Source organism: Camelina sativa, chromosome 9, assembly GCF_030686135.1.
Source record: "Camelina sativa cultivar CO46 ecotype springtype chromosome 9, ASM3068613v1".
NCBI classification, from domain to species: Eukaryota; Viridiplantae; Streptophyta; class Magnoliopsida; order Brassicales; family Brassicaceae; genus Camelina; species Camelina sativa.
Genome location: NC_141888.1, coordinates 38,179,136 through 38,192,045, shown reverse-complemented (window position 1 = coordinate 38,192,045; position 12,910 = coordinate 38,179,136). Strand labels below are relative to the sequence as shown.

Genomic DNA, 12,910 nt, shown 5'->3' with positions numbered 1-12,910 from the left:
AAAAAAATTATGCAATTACAATTATGTCTAATCATAAGATATAGTAAAACTTTTAACTCACAAATTCATCTATATTTAGATTTATATAATAATTTTACTGAGATCTTTGAATATTTAGCTATGTAACTTTTTAATGTAATTTCTCGTCCCATATAGTTATTCTCCGTTAATAAGCAAGATATGCACAATGCAAAGCTGTCTATTTATTGACATAAGGTTAGTAATTATGGATTTTTATTGTAGTTAGTTTTTTTTTGTCTTGTCTAGTTACCTATAAATTTTTGTTCATTATTTCTAACCCAAAAAAAAAATACTTTCTACTCTTGCATATATATTCCATCAGTTTCATATATACTCCATCAGTTTCATAATATATATAGGATGTTTTAGAGAAACTATTTTGTTTTATAATATAAGATGTTCTCAAGTTTCTATGTAACATTAAGATTAGTTTAATATTTTATATTATGCAATTTTGTTTATGAATGGTTGAACTTTTTAAAAATATTTATTTTAATCTACGTGCTTTTACTTAAAAAAAATCTTATATTTTGAAACGGACGGAATATATGAAATTGATATATTTTATATTTTTAGCCATCTTTAAATAAATTTGTTATCTTAAAACATACATCATAAGAAAGAACAAGAAAAATTACAAAATAAAAAACAAACGCTCTTAAAGTGTTGAAGCTCCTTCTAGAGATATAAGTTTCTACCTTAAAGTGTTGAATGACGTTGTTCCAACCACTTTACCTCTCATGTTGGTGATACACCTATCTAGTGATACCACTGTGAAATCCTCTTTTCAAAGCTCGATTGTTTTAGCCGCTACAGCTACTTATGACCACTTGGCGGTCAAAGATTTCGTGAAGCTTGTCTTCATGGCCGAATCCACCTTGGTTCCAAAAGATTCTCTTAAAGAACTCATGGAGCCCTTACCCCTTTTCTCCTTTGATTATCTTGTTATCTTGTTGTATGTTGTAAGAACTCACCTCTTAATGAAGATCTGATTTGAATGAAAGGTTCACTTGTTTGACCAAAAAAAAGAATGCTCTCAAGCACAACAATCGAGAAAGTCTCTTTGAACTTGGTTTCTGACGCCAGCAGAGGCGCAAAACGCCGACGTCGGGAGATTGCTCTTCTGATCTACTTGCTCTGGTTACTGATGTTATTTCCAATACTCTCAGATTCACTCCCATCCTTGCAAACCTGGTTACATTTATTAAGCTTTAATTTTGCTCTTTGTTATAGACTTATATCAAACAATCAAAAGCGTTAATTTATAGATATTTACTTTATCTTAAAATAATATTCAAAAGTATATTTTGGAATAATTTTCTAGTGTAAATTATATATGACCGGTTATATGATCATAAATGCTACCCAAGTCTTTTCCAAAAAAAAAAAGATGCTACCCAAATCCTTGAAAATACTTTTTTAAAAAATTAGTAGGCAAAATAGAGTTTTTTCCGAAAGATAAACTTTTTCTTACCATTATTAGATTTTCGTTTGGGACAATACTTGGATTCACTCCTAGAGGTGAACTCATTCATCTACCTTTCTTATTTAAACCAATCAAAATTATGTCATTTCATATAAAATAAAATAGATATTAATAAATATTTTAAAATATCATTAACCAATTAAAATATATTAATTCAAAATACAAATCGACACATGTTTAATTATAAAATCCAAACTTAAATTCTCCTTTCGTTTGTATTTTCCGGTTTATTTTGGTAGCCTTAATAGTTTTTATTTTAGGAGTGTTTCGGTAGACTAATGAAATCTATATTTCTTCATTCTATGTAAAGCCTAAAGTTTCATCTAATGATATTTACCTTCTTACTACGGATTTGTTAAACTGTTAGTAATCTTGAATTATTGTTTTAAAAAAATAATATTAAATATTGTGAGGTAAAAAGACAGCTAAGTTTGATCCCAAACTTTTATAAGAAAACGAAAAGGAAAAAGGTTCTCACTTCATTTTGCGTTTTAACATAAAACTAAAAGGCACACCAAAAGATGATTAAATGAAGCTACACAAAATACAAATGAGGACAACAAAATGTTACAAATGAATTGAATCACTAACACACAGTTAAGAAGATAAGAAAAAAAAAAGAAAAACCCCCATCTGTAATCATTACATTACAAGACAAACTATATACAGTATCATTATAATTAATCAAACAATTTTTGAAAATTTGGCAACAAAAAAGAAAAAAAAAAAAACAGAAGTTTCGATTGAAGAAATCTCCAAAACCAAAAAAAAATAAACACAAAAGATGAAGATGTGGTTTACTTGTTAGACCACTGGAATTCTATCTCAAGATTTCTGGGGCCACTTTTACTTTCAGGTAACAAACTGTATTCACCTGCAACTGCTCCCAGCATCACCACCCTGTCGATTTGGATCGTTACTTTTCCAAAGGAACTCTGCACAAAAACAAAACGCAAAGCCAAAGTTTACAGTTAAAACCGGCAAAATTTATAACTGTTATCTATGAATAAAGTTTGATGATATACCTTTCCCATTTTGCTCTTGTTCTTGCATGATATGTGGAGTTTTTGACCTTTGGGAGGGCTTTCAAATGACCATGAGAAACTCTCGTCCCACTCTGGGTTAGGACCTGTAGATATCACCTGAAAAAATCGAAAGATACAGTTGATTTCTCCGAAAATTATAAATCACAGTGAATTGAAATAGCGGTGAAGAGTCATATGTTACCTTGGTTTGTCTAGGAGGATTGTTACCGAGCGTGATCTTGCAGAACACGCTCGGGTTACCAACGGATTGTTTCATGTTGTTACCGCGCTTGATAGTGACCACCAGCGTACCTGGCAAACACTGCAAGAGGAATTCAGCTTTCTCCTGGAACCGCGGTGGACCTGATTGGATTAGGTACTGAAGTAAGGGGATGGCGTCTGCAGCAGCAACTGACTGGGCCCTGGAAACTTCGGCCGGACAGGCTGACCAAGCTTGTCTGAGTAGAAACAACGCATCCAAGGCAGCTTCTTGAGTTGCCTCTGATCCTGTCTTCAGGGATGTAACTAAATGTGGTATACTTAGTGTTGCAGGCTCAGTGGCCCTTAGGCGTGGGAAGTTGTTAAACAAAGAGTTTAAAGCTTTTAGATACTCATCATTCACAGTTCCAGTGGCCCACAAGTCCTTCTCAATAGCAGCTGTAAATTAAAAGGAAGCAACATCTAAGATATAAGATAAATAATAAGAACCAGCAAATCAAATTGAAAAAGAGGGTACTGAAACTTTTCTCACCAGTTATTGCTCGGACAGTCTCGCTAGATGCGTACTCTTGGACGGTGTGATTAGAGAAAAGTATTTTTACGAACATTGCAGCCTGAACAGATGTTTCAGGATCACTGGAACTGATCAGATCCAAGACAACCTGCACACCACCTGCCTCGGCAACTGCTCTTTTGTTAGACCGGCTATACATGACAAGGTTTTGCAGGGCACATATAGCAACTACTTTCATTTCTTCAGTGGGTTGTTCTTCGAGGACATTAACTAAAGCACGGCAAGCAGAAGCTGCGTCAGTGCTTCTAGCGAGTGCTTCATTCTGGAAAAGATCACCGAGGGCCAAAGTTGCCAGTAAACGCGCTTGCTGAGCTTGGGTCTGTGGATCCAATAGGTACTGGGACAAGGGTAAGATTGCAGTCTTGGTGGCTTTTGAATCTCTTATCTTCACGTTATTGAGAAGTACCTCAAGCAGTCTCGCCGCTGTGTCCTCACACTGATGAGACCTCAAAAGATCAAGTAGAGCTTCTATGGCACCGCTTTCAGCCATGGACTCTGCGCTGGTTCCATCATCACTTTCCAACACTAGAAGAGCGTTAAGTGCACCAACCACGGTGTTTTCAGAAGCAGAACGAAGCAGTCTTACAAGAACAGCGACAGGAACTTCCAGGTAAAATTCGGAGCTAAATTGCAAGATGATAACCAAAATTGATGCTGCAGACTCCCATAACACATTGGAAAGTGATGGATCTGCTTGCAGTATCACCTTTGACAGCTCACTCACACCACTTTCTTTAGCTATTTCATTTGGCCAAGTTAGAGCAATGCTAAGGAGAGCTTTCACAGCTCTTTGCTGTAATAAGTGTATGCCAGATCCCAGCACATGGATTAGAGGTCCGATCGCAAGTTGTGTTAATGGATCCTTCTGCAGATGCTCCTCGTAGAGAAGATGGGACAGAAGCTCAGCTGCCAACTGTTGTACTGCTGGGGATGGAGATTCCAGCAGCGGAATTAGCGGCTCAATCACTTGGTGCGGTGTAAGTGTATATTCAGCTCGGCATTGTGGATGTTCTAAGATATTGACCAAAACTTGCAGAGCACTGTGCTGTCCATCAGCTCCAAACTCCAACCTTGTCAGCAAACTGAAAAGTGGCTCCACCACTTTCGCAGCAGATTGTCCCTTGGCAATCGTAGCATTATTTGTGAGGATGCGAAGCAGTTCCGAAAACGCAGCACAAAGAAAATCTGGAGCTTCGTGGAGAATATCAAGTACGCAGTCGATAACTCCAGCTTTCACCATTTCCAGTTTACAAGCAGGCCTGTCCTTACCTAACTTTACTAGAGCCCTGGATATCGCCTCATGAAGCACATAGTTTTTACCATAGAGAAGGCCAACAAGAGGAACCACAGCACCATGAGCTGCAACTAGTTCAGCCAGTTGTTCATCATCGACAAGCTTATCCAGTGCACGTACAACTGAATGCTGAGCAGGGCTGAACTCAGTCACAAGAAGAGAGACAAGTGGCTCAACACAACGCGCTGCAGCAACTGTAGACCTAATCCTTGTATTTGCAAACAGAACATAGCACAGCTCCGCAGCATCCCCCTTCAGTTCCATCGTATAGTTTGAAGAAAGGATCCTGCAGAGAACATCTACCGCATTCATCTCCACATCTGCAACTGCCAAAGCCCGTGATGGATTATCACTCAACAACCTAACAAGTGCAGCAATAGCAGCATGCTGCTCCCTCTCTGAACCAGTGTTGAGAATCTCTACCAATGGCTGAACAGCTTGTCTAGAAGACTCTGCATTTCTTATATGATCAGCGGTAAAGAGACTATCCAATGCCTTGGCAGCACTGTACCTAGCTCCTCTTCCACCTAGACGCAAAACTGCTACAAGTTGGCTGACAGCACCAAATGCTGAGTCATGCCTTCGAATTTCAGCACTGCTAAATAAGATGCCTAAAAGAACTGTTGCAGCTTCCTCTTGCTCGTCCTGAGGTCCAAGGGAAAGATATTTCGAGAGGCCCTCAAGAGCACCTGACTCTACCATGACAATCATATTTTGTGGACAGTCTCCGGCAAGCTGAGTTAGAAGATTAAGTGCAAGAAGAGGAGCACCGGGGCGGTCTGGAATTGGTTTAAGAAGTTCAACTAGTAAGGGAATTGCTTTTCGAGAAGTAGCCCCAACTCTAATATCTTCAACTCGGAAAAGTCTTTCAAGGGCAACCTGGTCTGGGTACCGCACTAAATCGAACTCCTGCGACAGCTGTAGAAGTTCTTTTATGTCATCATCAGAACAACCAAGCAAAGATATAAACCCAGCCGCAGCACCAGAGTTTGCAACAGATAGAAGAGTTCCCCGACTACCGTTACAGACAAGACTAGCTAGAGCCTGTGCTGCAAAATATCTGTCTGCGTATTCCTCTGACTTCACAAGATTTGAGAGCACTGGAACAGCCTTCATTGTTGCATGTGAGCGGGTGATTTCTCTGTCCTGGAAAAGTATGGCTAGCAATAATGCACAAACCCAAATGTTGGCGTCTTCTCCATTATCAGCCTGAAGTGTAAAAAAGGATTAGCAGCTAAAGCAATATAAAGGACAACCTAGCGTCCCAAAATGAGTTTAAACGTTAAATGCTATCACAGTGGGTTTCTTTTATCAGTGATCTCAAAGACTGTAATCTATAAGAGAGTTAAATACCTGCAGAAAACGGTTGCCTATCCTGTCAGTAATCAACTCGATGCCTTCCGACTCCAATATTACTGCTCTGCTCTTTTCATCATGACAAGAAAGAACCGAGAGCAACCAGATGGCTAAATTGTCACCAGAAATAACTGTTGCTCCCGTGGAACCCTCCCTATTTTCTGTTGCCTCTTGTTCTTCATCTTCTTCTTTTTCTTTGGGATGAATGCATATGCAGATTCTATCTTTCTCATCCTTTTCCTGATCTTGCACAGAAATCTGAGATGAATCTAGAATCCGCACAAGTGCTTGAACGAATTTGGCACACAATTGTGTCTCATTCAAATTTTCTATCATCTTCTCGTCGTTAACTTTGGCAGCACAAATAATAATAGCAGCTCCACCAATTTTTATTTTCGGGTCCCTGGTATTTATCACCCTTTTAGCTACAGATGACACGCAATCTCTGGCGTTGTTGACCATGTTTCCCAAAACCATAGGCTGATCTCGGCAAAGTCTTGACAATACTTCAATAGCTTTATCCTGTAGTGAAGGATTGGCAACACTCACTATAGATGAGACTATTGGGGCAATGCTGTTAGGAGATTCAGTCAAAACGACCCAAGCTGGTTTTACATTTCCATTACCTCCTGATCTTGAGAATATAGCAAGGGCATCTAGGGCTTCTGATATTGCATCAGATCTTCCGTCGGCAGATTCTAGAAGAGACACTAAGGCAAGCACTGTTCCAGCACGGTTCACAGAATCTGTCAACGCAGAATCAATTCGGCGACGACTAAGCAGGCGGGCAATTGCAGCAGCAGCAAGTGTCTTTCCAGACACTGTACCTTCACGTAAGATTCTAGTGGCTGACAAAATAATATCTTCGACAATGACCTTCTCTGACACTTCACTGTCCAATATAAGATTAGCCAAAGCGCACATTCCTTGCTCAGCAACTTCTAGAACGGAAGAGTTGGCAAGAGAAACCAGAGTAGGCAATGCTTCTCTGGCAGAAATGGCCACATCGCGATTCTCCTTAATTGAAAGTAAAATTGCAGCCAGACAGCGGCAAGACTCAATAAGAATCTTCTCCGAATCCACATTCAGCAGTTTTATGGCAGACAAGAGAGTTTTGAGGGCTAGAGCGCTCTCACGCAAATCCTTTCTGATCTGAAAGATAGCTGCAAGAGCTGAGGCTGAATTTGCTTGAGTCTCTTCTTTTGCAGAGCTCATTAACTTGATCATGGTCTCAATAGCATCATTCGAAGCACTGCCATCACGTAACATGTCATTGAATGGGACCACAGAGAGCATACTCTTCAATGCATCCAAAACGTAAATTTTCGACTCAGGTAGATCACTGGTAAGCAAAGCAGTAAGCTGACTGATTGTTGCAGTATCTGATTTATGAATCAAATGATTCAATGTCTTGGCGGCTATTTCTTTACCGTTTGCACTACCATTCTTTAGTAGCCATAAGAGAGCAGGGACAGCATCAGCACTTTCAACACAAGCACGTATATCTTCACTATGATTGCACAAGTTCCTAAGGATGGTTGCAGAGTCTTCCCTGGCTTTGGCCGACCCAGTCTCTAGAATTTGAACAAGTGGAGGTATACCTCCAGCAGCAGTGATGGCCCACTTGCTTTCATCATTTTCGTTAGACAGAAGGCAAAGAAGTGCAACAGCACATTCTTGCTGCTGTTCGGACGAAAGACCCAGAAGAGATATCAGCATTTGGATCCCTTCACGACCCTGTAAGGCAGGCCACAGGCTACCTTCCTGGTTACACAGCATCAGAAGAGCCTTTACAAGCTCATCTTGAACCTCATTCACCGCCATTGTTATTAGACCAACAAGCAAACGTTTTGCGTCCGAGTTGGAAAGTTTGATAGAGAGTATGGAATTCCCATACAAACTTGCAAGTGCTTCAATTGTACGTTCTTGCACCAGGAATGGTAGACGAGGCTTGAACTGCTTTAGCAGAGTCTGCTCAACGACCAATGGATCAGATGCTCTTGTAGTTTCTGCTTTGCCGTCATATATCATTAATGCTGAAGCTAACGCCCCAAGGGTGTCAGCAGTCTGAGCAGGTGAAGAGCAAGATTCAAGGCTCTGACCAAGGCTTGATATGACATATGACAAACCACCGGAAATATTAGCAAGGGCACACATTGCATTTTCTTGTAGTGCTTGCGCATATTCACCTTGCATGAATTCTTTCGATGGAGCTATTGTTGCATTAATTAGAACAGGAATACCATTAGAATTAGCGATTTCTCGCTTTGCTTCCTTAGATTGAGCAGAAAGCGACTTGAGAGCAGCAGCAGCCTCCGCCCTCACTGGGGCTTCATTACCTGATCCTAATAACTTGAGAAGCTGTTTTGTAATGTCCGCAGTCAATACACTGGAACAAACGGAGGCGTCCTCCATCATCATACACGCAAGAAGGAAGCAGACATTAGATAGTGTGCTTGACTGCCCGCTTGCAAGCAGCTTAACAAGTACATCAACTCCCCCAGCTCGAATTGTCTCAGACCAAAATCCTTCTGTGGTGCTAGAAAGGTTCTTAAGTGCACCAGTCAACAAACCATCAACCTCTCCTTTCTTATTTCCACTGCGCAACTGGTCCCAGAGAACCGGTACAACTCCCTCAGTGGAAAATATTTTTGATCCAACATGGTCTTTCACACCACCTTCAGAAACAGCATAGATTGTCTTTGCTGCAGCGATCTGCCCTTCAACTGAACTGGATTTGAGAAGGCCAAGCAATGGGGGAATGCATCCCCCAAGTAACACTTTAACTCTAAGTTCGTTCTCCTTGCAGAGTGAACCCAAGACGGTTGCAGCTTGTATCTTCACTCCAAGTGATCCTGATCGTAGAAGAGAGACAAGTACTGGCACAGCTTGGGAGTGTGATCCGACAGCGCTGAATGCATTTTCACGCATTTCTATAAGGTCCAGTAACTGCTTCAGGCAGTATTCTCTTTCTTGTGCAGATGATGAACCTTGGCGCAGCTGCTCGATGCATTGGGCAACACTTGCTAATGTCCCGTCTGGATCTTCCATGCTGGTGGTTCGGTCTCTGCAAGTGATGAAAAAAATGTTAGTTACAAAGTCGCTAATAGCTGTGCCTTTCTAATTAAAACGTCTCATCTGAAAAAATGACATAAGAAACCAGTCCAGATAATATTGATTTTTATTAATCCACGATTGAGGTGCAACAAATACTGACAATGCCTCGATTTTTTATCACACTGATTGGTAATCATATATGGTGTTACCTCAAATTCATCTTTGTGGTTGAATGTGGAGTTGGGGGCTCTGAATCATGCATCTTCATATCCCCATTTCTCTCCTGCAATCAAGACCAGCCAACACAAATCTAAGTTAAAAGATCAAAAAAATTGCAAGACGTTTGCTCCTATGCAATGGAAAGTGTCCTGCAAAAGACTATCAAGGTTTTTTTATGTAAAGAAGGAAACTTCTTATAACATTTCTACAGTACAACGAAACAAGAAGAAAGCAGTAAAGAGAGATACGCAGACACGTGAAATAACAAAACATAAAGATTACTCACAAGATACAATTCAAAGGAAGAAAAAAAAAAAGTACCACTGAATAATTAATCATCAATGGGATCAGCTCAAGCTTAATCAATCCTTGTAATACACCAGAAATGGAAATACCACTCTAGAATAACTCAGATCTAATTAATACTGCAGCTAAGCACTGTGATAAAGTCGTATATATACACAAATCAAGTTAATTACCGTCTCGCTTGGGGCAAGGCCATTCCCATTAGTAGAAGGAAATCTCCATCCAAGTGCACTTGTCATAATATCTTGTTTATTACACTTCACTTCAAGATTCACACAAAATCAAAGAGTAGACCCCAGAGACCTTGCCCCTACCCAGATCTACTAAAACCAGATCGTCAGAACATCAACACCCTCCTTCCTGCAAACACAGAGATCAGACGAAGACAGAGCATAAAGATCCAGATAAAGAAAGTATGACTCACTGAAGCAAAATGCAACTATAAGTCTATTACTGATGACTCTACCTAACTGAACTATACTATCAGCAACTGTATATATATATAGTAAAAAAACTCACACGATCCGAATCGATTCGAACTTAAAGCTAAATCAGGAAACTAATTTAATCAATATGAACTCAAAAAGACGGATTTAGATCGGGGGGTGGAAGAATCAAAATTCAAAATCGGAGATTAAAGTCTATCGGATCTCTCATTGAAACTGAAACACAAGAGATCCGATACCAAATCATGCAGATAGGTTGAGAAAATTGAACTCACCTAAATGAGAGAATGCGAGAAGAAAGCAGAATCAGTTCTTCTGCATTTGTCTAGTTTCGTAGAAGAGAAGCGAAGAAGACGAGAGAGAAAGAGAGAGAGAGAGGTTTCTTCTTCGTCTGTAAATTTTTTGACTCAACAAAGTATAAAGCGGAGGAGAGAGAGAGAGAGAAGGGAGAGAGCTGTGTGTGGGCTGGTGAGAGAGAGAGTGTTGTGTTGTGTGATTAGATTGGAGCCGGCTTTGTCCACCGACAAAGAAGTAGAAGTGGATTTAACTCAGCCGGCTTTTGTCGGCTCAACTCGGCTAGAGAAACTAAACGAGTCGTGTACAGCGAATAATATACTACAAGTCTAACTTACATTTATTAAATACTTTCTTTAATCAAAATTAGTGACGAAATTGACTTAGCTGAATTGATTATAAACTTTTTTTTGCTCAGGACAAAAATATTTTATCAACATTTTTTCCTTGGTTAATAATTTTACAAATCACTTTTTTTTTTCTTTCACTGAAAAGATATTGATAAAAATCCAAACTAAACAATAAAATGAACACAGTAACTTAAAAGATATTAGAATGAGATTTTGATGACACATAATTACTAAAAAAATCGAATACAACATATGACATTTTTTTGGAAAAGAATGAAGCTTTTTTATTTATGGTTACTTAATTTATATTGATTAAGTTAGCTTCAAAGAAACCATTTAGTTCACTTGTATTGACTATTTGCTTAATTCAAACAAAACTTTTACATTTTATAATTAAAAGTCGATAAAATTGTTATGGCTCAAGATGACATTCCGATTTAATATTGTACAGTAAATATGGAGTACAAGACGTAGTCATTATTATATACTATAAAAAGAAAAAGAAAAAAAAAACATTTTTGGCAGCATATTTGTTTATTCTGGATTTAAATATTTATTCTGATGAAAGATATGAAAAGTTAGCTCTTACAAGATCAACTAGATATACAATACAAGAAACCATAACATCGGATAAATCAATTTTTTTTTTTTTTTTTTTTTTTAAAAAGGACAAGAAAAATAAGTAGATTTGCAGTAGTTGTTATTGGTCCTATATGTTGATTTGTTACCAAACTCGATTAATTAGTCCTTTACGATGGTGATAACTGTTAGTAAAGGTAACTACCACCAAATCGAATAAGGAAAACATTGTCAACTTGTTAATTATTTCCCCGTGGATAAAATTATAACTATCTTTTATTGGCGGCTTCCTTTGCATCTACATTATTTCCTTGACATGATATTTCATCTTGTCCAAAAAATGACAGCAATTTGGTTTTGTCCGAGAGTGAGAGAAGTCGGGGGGAATTAACAAATTAAAGAAGATGGTAAAACAAATAACGTGGGAGAGCTTTACCACATGGCCTCATGGCTCATGGGAATCAAAGATTCTAAGTTTTTAAGTATTATTATTTGTTTACCCTCGACGCATGTTTTGTTTCTATCGACAACTATGCCCATAAAAGCATATGATAAGCACAATTATGATAACCATATGATGCACATGTGCTCTTTCTTCCTAGCCAATTATGATCACAAGACCAGACTGGGAAAAAAAAAATCATATTCTATGATCTTCTAAATTCTTATCACAATTTGATGCCACTAGTTTCTTGCACCGTATAAACCCCCAAGAAAACAGAAGGGAAAAAAAAAGACATTCTTTCAGTTGTGAGTTTTCTAATAATCTTTCTCGATACTTGGCCATTAACACATACAATATTGTGCTCCTTGTTTTCCTCATCTTCTCAACGATGACTTACAGTAGTGGTGCAATTTGTAGGTTCATAACACCTCGTCTCCGATCCAATGCTTATTTTGCTACTTCTTCACCCCTAAGTACTAAACCAAGAATTTCTAAAGTGAGTTGAGATCTTTTTCCCTTTAAACAGAACTAAGATTTAAACAGACCAACACTTTATTATACTGAAATCGAATTCATTTTTGTTTTTAATTTAATTATTATAATTCATAAATATTTACCCTTTATAATTGAGATAAAACACTTTTCAAGCATAATTTTAATGGCAACTGAAGTTTGAAGTAATAATGATTGATTTTAGATATTGTATAATATGTACTTTTTTACATATATTAGATTTCAATAGCAGTTGTAGTAAATAAATGATTGATTTGATATATAAATTAGGATCGAACCCAATATTAATCCGAGTTTCTAAGAAAAGTTTTTTATTCTCTTAGAAACTTTTATGAGAACCTAAACTTGAACTTTTTAGTGTAAGTTTAATAGTATGAAAAAAGAGGTTATATCGGGTCATGTCTCTTACCAAAGAATATAGCCTCTTCTTCCATCAAAAATCTCAACCTTCGGGTGACATCTTGAAAATTTTGAACATAAACTTAGATATAACTTGTGAGATCATTTCTTGGGCACCAGCCAACAGAGTCAAGAAAAAAGTTCCAAAACGTAAACAAGATAAATTTTTTACAATATTTACTAATGACGATGTGGCTAATTCTATTATTCGTTGGAACTTGTTCTCAGTCTAACCAAAACTCACACAATCAAGCTCTATCTTTGTGTGTTTTTCCATAGATCATATAAGAGCTCTCACTCATACGCAGAACTGTCACAAACTTTATG

The 12,910-nt window shown here is 38.1% G+C and overlaps 1 protein-coding gene across 1 annotated transcript; it reads right to left on the bottom strand.

The window, feature by feature from the left end:
* Nucleotides 1-2,029: 2,029 nt before the first annotated feature.
* On the bottom strand, nt 2,030-10,668 carry CSI1 (binding protein). The gene is made up of 8 exons (XM_010430827.3): nt 10,279-10,668; nt 9,731-9,917; nt 9,242-9,315; nt 5,973-9,042; nt 3,284-5,828; nt 2,735-3,189; nt 2,533-2,649; nt 2,030-2,442 (listed from the first exon to the last, which is right to left on the bottom strand). Exons 2-8 carry the CDS (start codon nt 9,794-9,796, stop codon nt 2,305-2,307), a joined length of 6,465 nt encoding a protein of 2,154 aa, XP_010429129.2. The 5' UTR covers nt 9,797-9,917; nt 10,279-10,668; the 3' UTR covers nt 2,030-2,304.
* Between the last annotated feature and the right edge of the window lie 2,242 nt (nt 10,669-12,910).